At 42.0% G+C, this 18,203-nt stretch overlaps 1 protein-coding gene across 1 annotated transcript in view; it reads right to left on the bottom strand.

Moving 5' to 3' along the window:
* LOC136631928 (IgGFc-binding protein-like) overlaps positions 1 to 18,203 on the bottom strand; it is a 33,353-nt gene that overhangs the window by 8,337 nt on the left and 6,813 nt on the right. The window contains exons 2-12 of the mRNA XM_066606421.1: positions 15,699 to 16,931; positions 15,270 to 15,610; positions 14,597 to 15,170; positions 13,348 to 13,946; positions 12,673 to 13,240; positions 11,964 to 12,559; positions 8,793 to 9,372; positions 7,005 to 7,204; positions 6,482 to 6,623; positions 5,906 to 6,234; positions 560 to 1,136 (exon numbers count right to left, since the gene is read on the bottom strand). Coding sequence (XP_066462518.1) covers positions 560 to 1,136; positions 5,906 to 6,234; positions 6,482 to 6,623; positions 7,005 to 7,204; positions 8,793 to 9,372; positions 11,964 to 12,559; positions 12,673 to 13,240; positions 13,348 to 13,946; positions 14,597 to 15,170; positions 15,270 to 15,610; positions 15,699 to 16,931 — 5,739 coding nt within the window. The remainder of the gene's footprint in view (positions 1 to 559; positions 1,137 to 5,905; positions 6,235 to 6,481; positions 6,624 to 7,004; positions 7,205 to 8,792; positions 9,373 to 11,963; positions 12,560 to 12,672; positions 13,241 to 13,347; positions 13,947 to 14,596; positions 15,171 to 15,269; positions 15,611 to 15,698; positions 16,932 to 18,203) is intronic.

Below are 18,203 nucleotides of genomic sequence, written 5' to 3'. Positions count from 1 at the left end.
TACTCGAAAATGGCGGTACTCGGGTGCGTAAGTACTCATTACGAGTACGTTCGCTCATCTCTACTCTCTATCCTAATTTCTTTCTATCTGAGAAATAGAAATTGCTTTTGCATCCTTGCATTTATCCCCACTTCTCCTCTCCTCCTCCTTTCTCAAAGAATGCAGTCTAACAAACTAGAAACTGCAGCTGCATCCCCCTCCTCTATCCCCACTTCTCTTCCACTCACTCTCACAGCATGTAGTGGGAAAAAGAGACACATAAACAGACAGAGACAGAAAGAAAGACAGACAAAGAGAGAGAGAGACAGATGAAAAGAATAAGAGAAAGAAAGAGCGAAAGAGAGACAGACAAACAAAGACAAAGAAAGAGAGATAGAAAGACAGACAAAGTGTGAGAGAGAGACAGATGAAGAGAAACAAACAGAGATAGAGAGACTGCAGCTGCCTCTATTCTTCCTTTACTTTTGATTTCCCTCCTCCTCTCTCACAGCATACACTCTTGCAGAACAGAGAAGTCCTTCCATCTATACCATGTCTTTCTATTGTTTGCCTCACTTACCGCATCCTGATGGTGTTCTCCAATCATAAATTTTAGCTCCTTGTTTCCGGCAGATGTTGGCATAGGCATTAAGTGCTTGGCACAGGAACTGCTTAGCACCGCCATTAATGCAAACATCATACAAGCAGTTATCGAAGAAAGCGTCTGGGCTAACTATTGAGTGACACTCTCTGAAGGGTCCATTTGTTGTATTGCTAATAAGCCCACATAGCTTGTCTCCTCCATACAGGTTCTTCTTAGCATCACTACAGGTTGGACATTTAAGTCCAGGACAGCTGTCGAAGCAGAAGGGATCTCTATCATTGATTTTCCAGCTCTTCGCCCACTCTACAATGGATGTGACCACTTTCTTGTCTGCAGTTATCAGCTCATCTTTGATATTTTGGTTGAAGTTTCCACAGAGGCCTTGTGTAAGGCCATAGTAGCTGCTAGAGAGTGTAACCACCACATACCATTTATATTCATAGGTCACTTGGAGGCCAAAGTTTGTACGGACCACCGCATTAAGACCACTAATACTTGCTGTGATCTTTCCATCTAACAGTGTCAAGGGCAGATTGGTGATGACATCATTTACCTGTTTTGGGTGTGAATTGAGAATTTACATTTACAATGCAGCATAACATACAGTTAGTCTCTATTATTCTTCAGAGCTGCATTCAGAATTCTGCAGACTTCAGATTTGCAATCTCTTACCACTTCCTGCTTATACAGTGTGGTCTTGAACCCAACCTCAGTACAATAAATGATGCAGGAAAAATAACGTGCCCCATGCATTAGTGGAGAACAGCTACGTTATTAGGGGTTTATCAGTCCGCAAGGTTTTTGTCTGTTTCATATGATTACCAGCAGAAGAGGGAGTGCAGCTCTGGAGTATTAGATGCAACACCAGATCAGTACAGTGACTAAATTTTATTTAGATTCCTTTGTTATACAAACTATAAGGCTCAGGATGTAGCGAAGGGGGTGCAGTGAGGTAGGGATATGGAGAGGAGCATTAGATAAAGTTGTCCAGATATCATGTCTTCCCCCTCACTCTCTTGCCTCTAAGTTACAACAGCTGGAGATTCTTAGCAGCTGTTGCACCTTGATCCTGACAGCAGCTACCTCAACTCTATGTGCATATACTGAGGAGAATATAACTACCCCTGTGTGCATATACTGAGGAGAATATAACTGACCCCTGTGTGCATATACTGAGGAGAATATAACTGACCCCTGTGTGCATATACTGAGGAGAATATAACTGACCCCTGTGTGCATATGCTGAAAGGATATAAAGTACCTAAGGAAATGGCCATGTACTGGAGGAATGGAACCTTTAAGGCTAAGAAGGGGATGCATTTTCCAGTCTGGGGATAAATTTGAATAAAAAGGGGTGTTAGACTTTAAAGATAAAAAGTGAAGAGAGTGGGAGGAGTGGCACATTCGGCAGAGGAACATCAGTACTTGCAGTCTGAGTCTGCTTTTTTAAGAAAAATCTTGCATTGCATCGCTGCGATTTTTTATCACAAAGGTCAATGAGACTTTCTAATGTTAAAATTGCAATGCATGTTTGCTGCGTTGCGATGCAATCTTAACATTAGAAAGACCCATTGACTGCAATAAAAAAAAAACATGCAATTTCATCGTGGGCGGCAGCGAAGTGATGCAGGATTCTTCTAAAAAAAAGGATTGCTTACACACAAAAATCGTGGGAACAAAGATGCCATTTTGCCGCAATTTCCTCATGGCAAAATTCTGATGGACTGTGTGAAACTAGCATAAGGGCTCCTTCACACTGACGATTGCGATTCTGCCACGAGAAAATCGTGGAAAAATCACAATTTTTGATTGTCAGCGATGATTTTTCTTGTGAAAAATTGCGCATTGCCTCGCTGCCACTTGTGATTTTGAAAGATAATATGAGTTTCTAATGTTAAAAAATGCATCGCATAAAAATCGATGCAATAAAAGGCTCCATAGGAAAATATGGGATATTAAAAAAAGGCAAAACACAGAAAGGTAGAACATGGTGTGATTTTTTTTTATGCCACATTACATGAGTGAAAAAAATCGCAAATTGGAATGGAACCATTGAAAATCATTGGTTTCATAATTCTGAGTTTTCACTCACTCTCGCGTTGCTCAAAAATCTTGTGATTTTCTTGCAAGTCTGAAGGCAAGATTTTTTCCCTCGTGGTATGGGCAAAAGTCTGCACAGGTTTTTTTTCTGGTGCCTGCAAGTGGAATTCCAAAAATTCCATTCACATGCATTAATATGGATTGATAGAAGATTTGTTGATTTTGTTCACAAGTGATAACCCTTCAATAAAGGTTGCACCTTACAAAAACAAGTAAGTGTATATTTGGTGGGTGCCTTGCTTCAGTCATTAGGAGAGCTTTAAACTAGAACAATATGGGAAGGGAAGGGAAAGGCCAGGTAAAATATGTAAACCTAATTAATACATCTGAGACGCTAATAGAAGTCGAAAGAAAGACAAAAAATTCAAAAGGAAAGTAGAGGAGCAAGAGACAATGATCACAAACTAACATATTTTTACACAAATACACAGAGCATGGGAAACAAACAAGGAGAATTGGAGCTCCTATCACAGGAAGAGAAATATGATGTCATAGGCATCGGGGAAACTTGGTGGAATGATATACATGATAGGAATACAAGGCATGAAGGATACAACTTATTTATAAGAAACAGACCTAAAAAAAAGGGGAGGAGGAATTACATTGTACGTTAGGAAAACAATCATCTTCACTGAGATTCAATCTTCAGAGCCTTAGTAGTTCTGTAGAAACTGGGTAAGAATATAAGGAGAAAACAACAGAAAGGACACTATTGTAGTCATTTACTATAGGCCACCTGGGCAAGCAGAAGATATGGATGAACTCTTTCTACATCAGATGGTGAAGCTCTCAAAGAAGTATGTCATAGTGATCATGGGAGATTTTACCTATCCAGACATTTGTTGGGAATCTCTCTCAGGTAAAAGTAATGGATCCAACAAATTCTTATCCGCTCTTGCTGACAACTTTATCTTCCAAAAGGTAGAAGAGAAAACAAGGGGGTCTGCTATCTTGGACCTAATTCATACCAACAGGGAGGGAATGGTTGAGTAAGTAAGGGTCGTTGGGTCCTTAGGAAGCAGTGATCATGCTATCCTTGAATTTTGGATAAAAAGGGAAGGAAGACCTGAGAAATTGCAAACCTCATGGTTGGATTTCAGAAAGGCAGATTTTAATGAACTCAGAAAGAGGGTAGGAAGAATCCAATGGCTGGATGTTCTTAAGGAAGTAAATGTCCAAGAAGGCTGGGAAATATTGCAAAATGAGATTCTCAAAGCACAATCGTTAACAATCCCTAAAAGATGGAAGAAAGGGAAGCATTTAAAAAGACCAGGATGGATGAACACAGAACTTGCACATATGTTAAAAATAAGAAAAATATGTTTATCAAATGAAAAGAGGGGGGAATATCTAAAGAAGAATATAATGCGGTCTGCAGAAACTGTAGAGCAAGTGTCAGAAAAGCTAAGGCTAATAATAAATTGAGGCTTGCAATAGAGGCCAAAAACATTAAAAAAGGATTTGGGGGGTATGTCAAAAGCAAAAGAAAAGTCAAAGATGCTATTGGATGCTTACAAGATGAAAATAGTGAATGGGTTAAGAATGATGTTGAGAAGGCCGAACTTCAATTTTGTATCTGTTTTCTCTCAGAAAGAAGATGAAACATCAACTGATCTTCCCTATGTTTTTGGGGGAATAAAAGAAGCAAGCTATTTATAAGCAGAAAGATGGTGATGGAACACTTAGCTAACCTAAATTAATTCAAGTCTCAAGGTCCAGATGAATTACATCCTAGGATACTAAAGAAAGCAGCAGAGGTAATTACTGAACCACACGCCATAATCTTTGAAAATTCCTGGAGAAAAGGAGAAGTCCTAGAAAATTGGAAAAGGGCAAATGTTGCCCCTACCTTCAGAAAAGGGAAGAAGGTGGATCCAGGAAACTACAGGCCTGTGAGCCTGACTTCTATACTGGGAAAGATCTTTGAACAAATTATTAAACAGCATGTATGCTAGTACTTTGATGAAAATGGAGTAATTAACCAGAGCCAGCATGGGTTTGTAACAAACAAGTCAGGCCAGACGAATCTAATTTCCTTCAATGACAGAACCACCGACTAGGTTAATCAGGGAAATGCAATGGATAAAGTATATCTTGACTTTAGTAAAGCATTTGACAAAGTATCTCATAGCATCCTTATTGAAAAAGGTACCAAATATGGGATTGACAAGGCAACTGTTAGGTGGATTCACAACTGGCTAAGTGATTGTACTCAAAGAGTGGTCATTAATGGCTGCACATCCAAGTGGAAGAATGTATAAAGTGGGGTACGACAAGGCTCTGTCCTAGGCCCAGTCTTGTTCAACATTTTTGCAAATGATCTGGAGGAGGGAATTGATGGGAAATTGATCATATTTTTAGACGACACAAAGCTAGGAGGGATAGCTAACACAAGGGAAGAAAGAGAGTATATAAAAAGCTCTAGAAAAGCTTGAACAGTGGTTGGCGACTAACAGAATGGTATTTAACACGGAGAAATGCAAAATCCTACATCTGGGCAAGAAAAATGAAAAAAAAAAACACAGAATGGGAAGAATTGGGCTAAGCAGCCGCACATGTGAAAAATACATAGATTGAACATGAGTCAACAATATGATCCAGCAGACAAATAGGCAACAACAATTATGGGATGTATTAAGAGAAGCACAGAGTCTAGATCACGTGAGATAATTATCCCCCGCTACTCCTCCTTAGTCAGACCTTATCTGGCAAATTATGTCCAGTTCTGGGCACCCCATTTTTAAAAAGACATAGACAAACTGGAGGAAGTTCAGGCTACAGTTACCACAAATCACATTCTATGAGGAATGATTAAAGGATCTGGGAATGTTTAGCTTGTAAAAAGGAAAGCTAAGAGGAGGTTTAATAGCTGTTTACACATATCTGAAGGGCTGTCACAATGCAGAGGGATCAGCCCTATTCTCATTTGCACAAGGAAAGACTAGAAGCAATGGGATGAAACTGAAAGGGAGGAGACACAAATTAGGTTTTAGAAAAAACTTTCTGACAGTGAGGGTGAAAAATGAGTGGAACAGGTTACTACGGGGGGTGGTGAGTTCTCCTTCAATGGAAGTGTTCAAACAGAGGCTGGACAGACATCTGTCTGGGAGGATTTAGAGATCCTGCATTGAGCAGGGGGTTGGACTAGATGACCCTGGAGGTCCCTTCCAACTCTACCATTCTATGAATTATCATACCATTCCAAACAATTCCCAAACTCACCCGAACTTTGCCAAATTCACCCTTCACAATGCTAATCTTCTGTCCATACATGTAGATGTCTACAGATCTGACGTATGACACGGCCTGGGTTCCTCGATTATCATTCTTCTCTTGAATTGTAAATGGAACCAGTCCGCTATCTCCACCACTATATTGTGCCAGGACATACGTGCAGGTTCCCTGGAAGTCATAGTTGTACCCATCAAAAGTGTGAAAATGGGGGTCACCCCATGCCCAGCAGGTGCCTGAGAAATTTGGAACACAGACTGGATTGCCACCTTGTATTTTGCAAGTTTCCTTGATCCTACAGTTCATGGTCTTGCACAGATCTGTGATGAGATACAGGAATGTAATAGATGATGCTTCTGCATAATACAACTAGATCTAGTATCTACAACTATAGAACTAGTATAGAGGGAAGAATTTCCAAAAAATTTAGTGCACTTGACCTAAAGCACAATGATCATTTAGCATAGCAACTGTAGGGAGTCCAAGACAATTGGAAGACAGATTTTAGTGACTTTCCATTTTAACTGAAATTAATTCATATTCTTTAACCCATCCAGTAAATCTTACCTTTAGGAGCACAAGCTATAACGCCATTTGTATTTTGGCAAGTCTCATCAGCTGCACATGTGGTATTCTCACACATGAGTCCACCTACTGGGCTACAGGTACAAGCTTGTTTACAGTCACTGGATAGAACATTTACATTGGGCTGTTGAAACAGAAGAAAAAGACATCAAAGTGAGCATGGCCTGACCACAAGCAGCCACTCAGATTAGTTTCAAGTCTTAATGCTTTGATTAATTATGACCCAATGGGTAACCACATTTTTAAAATTTTAGAAATTAGACCAAACATGTGACTCAAGCCATTGGACACCATCCAATTTTGCCACTTTTCTCAGCTTTATTCCCAAAGTCTTTTTTTTTTTTTTACTGGGAAATTTTGATATTTGGTTATGCATTTAAGTAAAGCTTTTACCATAACTGCACCACAAATTCACCATAGTTTTCCTATATCTATCTTAGGTTGCCCATTGGGTTGACATCTATGGAAAGGTTTGAGAACTGATAACCAAATAGACCAAACTAACCGGGTAGTATATTCCATCTTCAAAGCAACCACAATTATCCATGGACACACAGCCTTGTCCATCAAAGAAAAATCCATCAATGCACTCGCAGCCCTCAGAACAAGTTTCGGGACACTTGTCAGGATCGGTGACACCGGCACACGTTACAGAGCAGACATCGGCGCACACTTTGTATTCACTGTTTGCTGCACAATTCAATGCTAATCATAGGTAAGAGACAAAGAAATAATTAGTGTACAGTCACTCAACCTGTACCTACCAGTGGAGAAAGTGAAATGCAATTGGCAATATGAGCTTTTGACATTTTGATAAGCATTTTCATTTGTTTTCTTGTAGAGCCTTGCTTCCAAATTCTCTTTTGAAACAGTTCATATTTTAATTTAAAGGGGGTGTGCCAAAAGACTATTTGGCTCTTGTTGATCAGTAACTCCCCCCGACCCCCCTTTAAGCACCTCCAGCAAACAGCTGATTTTGCCAGTAGAAGCCATGGCCATCCTGACCTTGGAAATGTATTATTATGGGATAGCAAAAGATCTGCCAGGACAGAAGCTGCTCTTACTAAGTGGTCATCTCTTCTGAGACTTTGAGGAAGGGTGCCCTGAGCAGAGGATCCCACCTTATAATGTTCATATGCCTTAACAGAGCATATTAGAGTAGTGACCCAGAGGGTCCTACAGGGTAATTCTAGAGTTAATACATTCTAGGGACCTCGCTATGAATTATTAGGGGGAACACCATATTATCCCAAGCAATAGGGTTAAATTAAATCTGCCTAGCAACATTGCCTCTGGTGATTGGCTGCCTCCAGCTAATATTTGGGTTGGCCAGCCTCTTCTTATGGTATAATTAATGTGACTGGGGAAAACTGGCAATGTGACTCACAGTAAAAACTGTAAGAGCTCCTGTGTTTGGAAGCGCAAGTAGGAGGACAGAATCAAGCACATGCAGTACGCAGGAGTGGAGAGAAGGGATCAGAGAAGGAAGTGCTGTGAAGAGTAGAAGCCAAGGCCTGGCTGAGGAAAGAGCCCAGAGTGGGAGAGCCGTCTATTTCAACTCTGCCAGGAAACATGTGAGCCAGGGAAGACCCTTGTGTAAGCCGTAAAGATACTGGACACCTCAACTGTGAGTTTAAGAAGTCCCTGCACAGTCAATGTTTAGCTTTCCCTCAAGAATGCCTGCACCATATTTCACATCTCGCAAAGAAGTTAAGCATCCAAATAAACCCTTTCCTAAAAATGCTAGTTTCAGCTGGGAGAGTAACACCAGAGTCCAGTAAGTGTCATACTCAGTCTTTCAACATTATCTTATTATACAGTGATTGCTAAGAAGCTAATGGTCATTTTCCATTGTCATGTGTGAATATATTTTGGATTTTACTGGTTGCTTTACCAAGTGTTGTGTGAATTGCGCTCATCTTGCAAATTTAAATATACTTAGTACCTTCAGCTTTACTTCACCACCAACTGACTTGTCTTCTTATTCCACTAAGGGAATACATTGTCAAGACACTTGCGTCACGACAAACCAACACCAATTCATTTAGGCAGAAACCCCTTTACAATCCCACCTGCAGCTCAAGCTACCCCCATAAGCCAGGAATGTTGTTCTTGTTGTTGTTAGCCATTTAGTCATTCACAACCCTCTGCGACCCTAAAGGCGAGCTCCCTCCATGTTTTTCCCTCCAGTGCCAAGAATAGATTTCCCAAGTTACCTAAGTTTGCACGCTGCAAAAAAAAATTATCTGTACAATTGAAGAATTTTACTAATTCTTCAAGCAAGTAGACTTACGGCAAAAGTTGTTGGTCCTCCATGGTTGCACAGTGACCCCAGATGCCTGGCAAGCGGCCACATAGCTCTGAATGTTTTGGCACAGAATGTCTCCATCACCACCTCCAGCACACAAGTCATAGATGCAGTTGTTGATGTATTGAGTAGGGTCAATCGTGGCATAACAAGCACTCAGTGGACCATTAGACTTGCCAAGGAATCCACAATAATTCTCAGTCTTGAAGATTGTTTTCCTCCTGTCATCGCATGCTGGACAAGGATTTCCTTTGCCACCGCAACCACCATCACAATATACACCAGGAATCTGGACCACCCAGGAGTTTCCGAATATGGTGGCATCTGTGGTCACTGTCCTGTCAGGTAGCTGGAAGTCATCTTTTTTATCACCGTTATAGTTACCGCATAGGCCACCCAACTGGCCCTTGTAGTTTCCGGGAACGGTGACCAGGACGCTATAGACAAGATCGTAACTGACCCGAACACCAAAGTCAGTGTCTATAAGGACTCTTACTCCATGCTGATAAGCGCGGATCTTTCCGTTTTCCAAATTTACGGGGAGGTTGAAGTAAACACCGTTAACCTGTGTGGAAATTCCAACAAGCATTTGAGAACCAACTTTGAGAGGCCTTTATTTTGACCACAGCAGAGCATGGAACAATCTGTAATACCTTCTGAATACAAGAATAAGTCTAAAATTCCAGACTGTAAATTATCGGTATCTTAGAGTGTTGTTACAATGTTTTTACACAGGAATGGGTATCGTTGACTGAATTGAGGTGGAGTCGGACGGGAATCGCTCTGGCCTGCCTACCTCCATTTGCAGTAAGTGAATGACTGCCTGTTTACACTGAATGATCCGTTGTTCAGTTTTCTGCATGCAGAAACTGAATGACGAATGAGAAGGGAAAGACTTCTCTTTCATCATTCAGTCGCTGCATGCATTTACACTGAACGATTATCGTTCAGATTCTACCTGGATCGCGGGAATCTGAACTTTATTCATTTTTGTAAAACCACCTATAGACTTGGAAGATGATGGAAAGGCTCAGTGCATTCTTCTGGCAGTGGTGCAGACCTAGCAGTCAAACCCTGGTCCTGGTGTCTGAGGCTGGATATACGGCTGTAAGTGCGATATTGGTCCGGGAAACTTACACTGATATCAAGCTCTAAAAACTGCAATATTATAGAGAGTGTGAAGCATTCTTTGACTAAAGATGCATCGCATCATTGTAAGGCCGCTTGCAGACCGGCGGAAATTCCGCGGCGGGATTTCCCGTGGAATTTCCGCCCCTGGAAGCTGCCATAGGATTGCGTTAAGAAACGCAATCCTATGCAGACGGCCGCGATTTGGCCCCTTACAGAAACGTCACTCACCGGCCGCCGGCTCTGCTCTGCGCATGCGCCGGCTGCCCGGCAGCCGGTACATAAAAGAGCCGGAGCTGCGGAAGCGGGTAAGTCCGCCGTGCTCTCTGCAGGCGCTCGGGTCGGGTCCCGCTGTGAGAATTCTTGCAGCCGGATCCGACCCGGCCGTCTGCAGGCGGCCTACAAAAAAAAAAAACACATGGATTTTTTATAGTTAAAATACAAAAAACGCATCACACACACATGTAAATCGCGTAGCTTGAGAGCGTGATGTTTTCTGTTTTTTTTAAAATCCCACAGAAAATAATGGGCAATTCTTTACCAAAATAGAACATGGAGCAACTACTACTCTATTTCACCGCATTGCTGAGTAAGAAAAATAGCTCATGTGAATAAACACATTCATTTTCATGCGTAAGTTCCACGCATATCACAGGTGGACAGATTTCACAAAATATAAATCCTCTGTGTGAATGCAGCCTAAGGCCTCATTCACACGAACGTGTGCGGGTGGATACATAGGTGTGCACAAAGCGGCGCGCCCACGTACGTACACAAACACGCTTGAATGCAGATCCATGCAGCAGTGCTTTCAATGGGGCCGTGGCTGCTGCTGGCAACCCCTGCAGTGATTTTCAGGGAAGGGCTTTAAATATAAACCCTTCCCTGAAAATCATTCCCATCTGGTGTAAAAAATAATAAAAAAAATGTACTCACGTCAGGCTCGTCCAGCCACTTGTTCTTCCGTCACTGTAATGAAGTGCTTTCAGCAGATGGGGATTTAACATCCCCGCCTGCTAAAAGGGCTGCGTCTGATTGGCTAAGCACTGAATTGAATTCACTGAATGGCTGAGCGCTGCCTGTGTTTGGCTGAGCGCTAAGCCAATCAGATGCAGCCCTTTTAGTAGGCAGGGATTTTAAATCCCCACCTGCTGAAAGAACTTCATTACAGTGCTGGAAGAACAAGCGGCTAGATGCACCTGAGCCCCAGTATCGGCGGAGAGGTAAGTATATATATTTTTTTCTATTTTTAATACAACTATGATTGATTTTCATGGAAGGGCTTATATTTAAAATCACTGTGGAGGGTGCCGGCATCCTATTGCTTCCAACTGAAACCAATCGGAGAGCTTCGTGATCCTCTGCCTGCGGGGAGTGCCATTGTCACATTGGGGCTTAGGAGCTTCTAATTATACCCTGGCAACTGTGAGTGAAGGTGAATTTGACCAAAGGCTTTGGCAATGCTATGTAAGAGCAGCCAGTTCCTCATAGTCAATCTGTCCTAGGTAGAGCAGGAGTAGGCTTCAAGAAACTCATCATATAGGTCTCCTCTTGATCCTTATTCCTAAGAGGGGGGTGTCCACCTTGAAATGATTGATGGCCTGTCAGTAGGTTAGCAGATTTCTGCAGGAAGCAGATGGCTCAATTTCTACTGCAATGGCCTGGGTTGGTAGTTCGGTCCAAGTCCTATTGAAGTGAATGTAATACTAAGCTGGGTCACTGCAGTAGGGAAAAGTATAGTCTATTACTGGCTCTATGCAGCAAAACTGATCCTCATAGGTCCCGAGTTGCAGAGTCCTGCTGATCTACTCTTGTTAGCCTATCAATCGTTTAATGCTGGACAACCCCTGTAAAAATATATTTCAAGTGCCTAAGGGCTTTGTGGAAATTAAGAAGGAAATTCTAATAATCTGGCAAAGTTTTTGTAATCCTTGATATCAGTAACCATCTGAAATACTCATAGAATGCATTTTTGCCCTGCAGACATGTCCTCTGTTCTCTCAAGGAATCTGGAAAATAATTACTTACCAAGATTTTACCTTTAACTCCATATTGAAGAATCAAGTTGTTTCCATAAACTTCCAAAGAGACCATTTTAGTGACCGTAACCTTTCCATTCCCCCACTTCTCATGTTTAACATTGACAACAAAAGGTACCAAATTGTCCATCTGTGTAATGGTCTTGGTGAGGGTGTAGGTGCAGTTACCTTGGAAATCAAAGTACACAGCATCGAATGATATATAGTGCGGATCACCTGAAGCAGAACAAATAGCAGAACCGACCGCTTGGCATTTCTGGACGCCATTTACAACTTTGCACTCTTCGTTGGGTCCACAGCTGAAAGCTACACATTGGACTACTCCACTGTCTGTGCATACACATTTCTGGTTGCAGAAACTGTTGGGAAAAAATATTTCTCCTGCCTTGTAATATTTATTATTAAAGCTGCAGCCACATTGGGAGAGGGGAACACAGTCTCCACCACTCAGGATGAAGCCGCCGTCGCATACGCATCCCTCTGAATATCCAGGTGCGCATCCCAATGGAGAAGACAGTGAAAGGCAGGTTGGAGCACACCCAGGGGCAGATATTTCATAGTGGCTGTTCCTTGGGCAAACTGGACCTGTAGTTGAAGATATCATGAAGGTTACATGTCTACTGGAAATATACAACCATATGATAAACAGACTGTATCAAGTTAGTTCAGTATATGTGAATAGTCTCAAGCAAACTTACTGCAAAAAGTTTTGGTTCTCCATGGATATATGGTAACTCCAGCCTCTTGACATAAAGCGACATAGCCAGCTATTAGCTCGCAAATTACATCTTGTCTACCTTCATAAAAGCAAGCATCATATACACAGTTCTGAAATTGCTCCTCTGGGTTGATCTTGGCAAAGCACTCACGGAACGGTCCATTGATATCTCTAAGGATTCCGCAACCATCATTGCTCTTGCTGTAAAGCAGCTGCATCTGTGCTAATTTTGGACAACTTGGTGTGTCTTCTTCATGACAACCAGTTACATTTTGTACCCTCCAGCTTTTTCCAAAAACAGTCGCTTGCGTGGTCAACTGGTTATTGCTCATGAGGAAATCATTAGTCTTGTCATTATCAAAATTACCACAAAGACCACAGACAGCTCCAGCATAGCTGCTTGGAAGGGTAACGGCTACCCGACTTTTCCAGTCATAAGTGACAGTTAGACCAAAGCTTGTATGGACAACGGCAAAGTTGCCTTGTTTGTAGATTGAGAGTTTGCCATTGTCAACAACAAAAGGGAGGTTGGTTAGGAGTCCATTTAGCTACAAAATAGAACCATTAACTACTATTAGGAAAGACTCATCAACAAACATACAAAGCATGAACGGTAGGGTGTCTATTATGGAAATCTATGATGATACAAACTTACCAAAATTCTGTCCTTGTACCTCCTGTCGATGACAATATCAAAGTCACAGATCTTGACTTGGACTGCTGAGACATATGCCACAACTTTGCTGCCTCTATTTTCGTTTTGTACATTGACCTGGAAGTCCACTAAGTTATCTGACTTCTTGCAAAGTCCTACAAACTGGTAGATGCATGTACCCTGGAAATCGTATCTTACGCCATCAAAGGTGATGAAATGGGGATCTCCTGATGCTGAGCAATTGCCATAAGATATGGGGTAACAATTCTGGATTCCATTTACAACGGAGCATTGTTCTGAGGACTTACAATTGGTGGCTTTGCATTCAACTTGCCTGGTGGAAGGGTTGCAAATGCACTGTGTCTGACACTTGTTATCACCCCAGAACTTTTCATTGGGAGCAAATAATAGGCCTTTGTAGACACATCCACAACCGGACTTGGGTATGCAATTTCCTCCATCAAGGACATAGCCAGACTTACATTGACATGACTCCACGCATGATTCAGAGCATATGGAAGGAATGGCGTTATCATTGCATGTGGCTGGGCATGCTTTAGCACACAGTATGTACTCGCTGTTGTCAGGACACTGCATTGCTGAGGAGACATTAAATACAGTGAACAAAATGTGTAAAATATACATGATAGCAATAAGAGACTTAAATAAAAAGTCTGCCTTGTTTTTCTGGATATTACCAGTCACAACGGACAAGAGTGGTGCTAAGATTAATGAACAGATCTATTTTCCAAAACTCACACTACCCCTTTAGTCTCACTAAGGCTAGGTTCACACGGGCGATCACAATTTTTCTGCATCTTTGCTCACTGGTACTTTTGAGCATCAGCGATGCTTTTTTTTTTTTAGAACAATCTTGCATCGCATTGCTTACACTGCAATAAAATTCTGCAAATTTTGTATCGCAAAAGTTAATGGGACCTTCTAATGTCAAAATCACAACACATGTTCGTTGCGTTGCAATGCAATAAAAAAGCGGGCTCCATAGGGAGACATGGGAGATTTTAAAAATCGCACATTGCAGAAAGATAGAGCATGCTGCGATATTTTTGTCTCTCAACATAGCATCAGTGAAAACATTGCTGATGGGAAGGAAACCATCATAAATCATTGGTTTCCTAAACTGCTTTTTTACAATCGCATGGATTGAAAATCGCAATTTTCTTGCCCGTGTGAAACCACCCATTATTATATACATTAAAAACAAAGAAACACTGAGTTATCAACTTACGGCATCCAGAAAGTTGCCTCCAGTCTCCAATCGAGATGTTGTTTCTTTGACAAACATCAACATAGGTTTTTATGCTCTGGCATAGGATCTGCTTGAAGCCTCCATACATGCACAGATCATATACACAGTCATCTAGGTATGGTTTGGGATCTATGACAGCGTTACATTGACTGAATGGTCCATTAAGAGCCTTAGAGATCAAGCCACAGCTTTGTTCACTTGAGTAGATTTGTTGAGTTGCAAGAGGACACGTCGGACATACTCCATTACAGTTATCCCAGCAGAATAGATCTCCGTCAACAACCTTCCAACTCTTACCAAAGTCCACTAAACTAGATGTTTGGGTACCAGCTGGTGTCATCAGATCATCCGAAGGGTTTCCATTATAGTTGCCACACAATCCACAAACACTTCCATAGAAGCTACTGGAGATGTATATTTTTAGGAATGAGATCCAGTCGTAGTATACCTTTAAGGAAAATTCAGTTTCAATGACGACAGAGCCGCCAGATTGGTACAAGCGGACCTGACCACCATTCAGACTAATAGGAAGACGTTGGCGTTGGTTGTTTACCTGAAGAAAATGAAGGCGAGATATTGCATATCACATCTTTTCATTCTGAGGCAATTCTAAAGGAAACAGCATTCATAATGACACTCAAAAGAATCTTACCCTCACAAATCCATACTCATATCTCACTAATGATATAGACTGATTATACGCTTGGATGGTCACGTAGCTGACATAGGCCACTCGAGTATTTCCCCTGTTTTCATTCTTTGCTTGAATATTAAAAACTGGGAGGCTGCTATCATTACCACAAGTTTTGGCGATGGTATACGTGCAGGTTCCTTGGAAGTCAAACAAACGACCATCAAAGGTGCGATAGTGAGGGTCACCAGTTGCATAGCAGTAGACTACAGAGTTTGGCACACATATCGGGCTCCCATTGATCAGCTGGCATATCTCTTTAGCTCTGCATTTTACTGTGGCACAAGATGGACCTGTATTGACTGAAGAACAAAACTTTTATTAATCCTTAAAAAAATGATAAAGCAAATAGCTCCCCCCCACCCTATCCAGACAACAGAAAAAACTCACCAGTGATGCATGTGGCTGGGGATCCATAATTGTTCAGTTTTGCAAGTCCATAGGACAACAACATGAAGGGTGAATATGAGTTCTCCAGGGTTTGCATACTAAATCCTTTCCCTAATCTCTGAGTCGACCAAGAATAATCCGTCCCTGGAATCTGACTCCAAGTCAAGGCTGCATCGGGACCTTTATTGAAGGTGACTTTTGAGATGTCTATGGTTCTGGCTACTATGGTGCCATAGTTGTCAAAATTTGCCTGGCTGTAGATGTAGTAAGAGGAACAGTAGCTGCTGATTGGAGGAATTGTGATGAGAGTAGTGTCATATTGTATAGAAGAAGAATCTTGCCAGCCAGTACAATAGTATATAACTTGGATTCCAGCACTGGAGGTGAGATAAATGGGGGTTTTCATAGGAATCTGTAGCTGAATTACTTGACCTGTATTCAATGTCTGACTTGACTTCTGAGCTCCGACTTGATAATTAATTTTTGTATTTGCAACAACAGCTACCACAAATACAATATCAGGTTTACGTTGGAAGTATATTGGCGGTATGATGAAACTGGTGCCCCAGCTGGGTACAGGCTGAAGCTGCTCATAGACATGGTTGCACTTGGTATTCTTCCATGTACATGTGTGACCACTCAACACTGCCACAGGAGTCCGAGATAATATATGAGTTCCAGACAAGTTATCTTTACTGAGGAGCTGAAGAGCACTGTACGGTTGTAGGAGGACAGAGAGCTTACTACCAGCTGCAAAGGTTTTTTCTTGGTAGGAAACTGCTCCCTTCAAATAGATATCAACAGCAACATTGACATCATAACTGACCACAGCAAACTCTTTATATGCATCACTAGGACCATCTAAAGGTGTCACCACATAGTAGTCCGTACCGAGGTCTTCAACGGGATACACAATGCTGGTATCACTACTTTGCAACTTGGAATTTAGAGCTAGGACTGAGACAGGCTTATCGGCTTTGATGCCAATCACATTGCATGACATGGTAGTACCAGGTAACTCTGCAAATGCAGGAACCTGGACAGTGATGGTTGACCGATCATCCACTGTCAAGACTAGTTTGAAGCTGGACTTGTTTATCCACACTGTTACAGTAGTAGAAGGACTGTACCCAGTGATGAAGAGCTGGAGGTCTGCTGTACTGTAAGATAGTTTATAGTTCTGCATAAAGACAGTAATGAAATTTTGGCCCTGTGGACCAGCCAGAGAGGTTCCTGTAAAGAGAGCACAAAACATGGCGGAAAATTATAACTTGATGTAACACCTTACAAAATGAACTGGGGAAAGGGTCTGAGAAGACTCTTTGCTCTAGACAAACTAGATGTCCACAATATTTTGTAGGTTGGGGGCCATGTGAAAATACAATGGAAAAGCCTACCAAAATTATGATCACCGTGAGGCTCCAACTCTGGTGTTTACTGCCGGTGATTTGGCTTTATACCTGGTGTCAAGATCTCATAATGCTAAAACCTCACTGGTGCTAGCACAGCACAAGAATGCCAACAGCTTAGGAGCCACATAGTACATACTCCGATTGGGTCACTGTTACTACTGGAGTACCATGGGTCAGTATTGGGGGGATCATTTTTACCAGTGGTGCACCACAAAGTGAGTATTTGAAGTGTCACAGTTAGTAGTGGCGTACCATATTGGAGGGGATCAGCTGTTAGGCACCTCTATCCCCAGAGGCCCCTCTTTAAGGGGAGGTACTGTAAGGGTTGTGCTGTCTTTAATTTATTGTACTACATAGGTCTCTAGCAGCACAGATCCACAGCTTAAGCTGGCTGGGTGTGAATTTCCCCAGTTAGCCAATTCCCAGGGTCTGTGCTCGTGTATATACCAGCTCCTCTGCTAGAGGTTGCTGGTCTTTCTCCTGTCTGTGTGTGGTTTGTTTGGTTGTGTCGCTGGACTCCTGGTTAATGTACGGACTAGCAATATAGCCAGGAGTCATGAAGTGGCCCACTAGCTTCCATGTTTTGATCAAAATGTCAACTAATACCTGGCATTTATAGCATTAACATCTTCTACTAGTGTTTATCTATTTGGCTGCTGAATGGTGAGTTTCTGGCTCTGTGTCATCTTATCCTGTCCCATTGTCCCTATCGGTGGTGGCATGTGTATGTGTCCTATCCATGCTGTATGGGTTCGTTGGAGCAACAAGTTCCCAGATCCGAAGACCGCTGGGCTGCCCTTTATTGGGGCAATGTCCCCGCTCAGGTAGGTCTGTGTCACTTACTCTAGTAGAAGTTAGGGACAGGTGTTTATCTGTGGTAGTTCATCTGCTGTTGCCTAGCATTCTGGGTCACGTTCGTTTTGGCCCCGTTCTCATTAGCCCATACGAAGGTAACATTAGCATTACTAATTCAGTGCTACAAGAGTCAGTATTGGAGGAGCCACACAGTTACTTTTGGGGTAAGATCAGGGTAGTACTTGAGGAGTCATCACTACTAGTGAGCTACTGCAGGGAGAAGTACCAGGCCCTATTA

This window comes from Eleutherodactylus coqui, chromosome 6, assembly GCF_035609145.1.
Source record: "Eleutherodactylus coqui strain aEleCoq1 chromosome 6, aEleCoq1.hap1, whole genome shotgun sequence".
NCBI lineage: Eukaryota > Metazoa > Chordata > Amphibia > Anura > Eleutherodactylidae > Eleutherodactylus > Eleutherodactylus coqui.
Note: the sequence above shows the minus strand (reverse complement) of the source record. Positions and strands in the feature narration are given on the sequence as shown.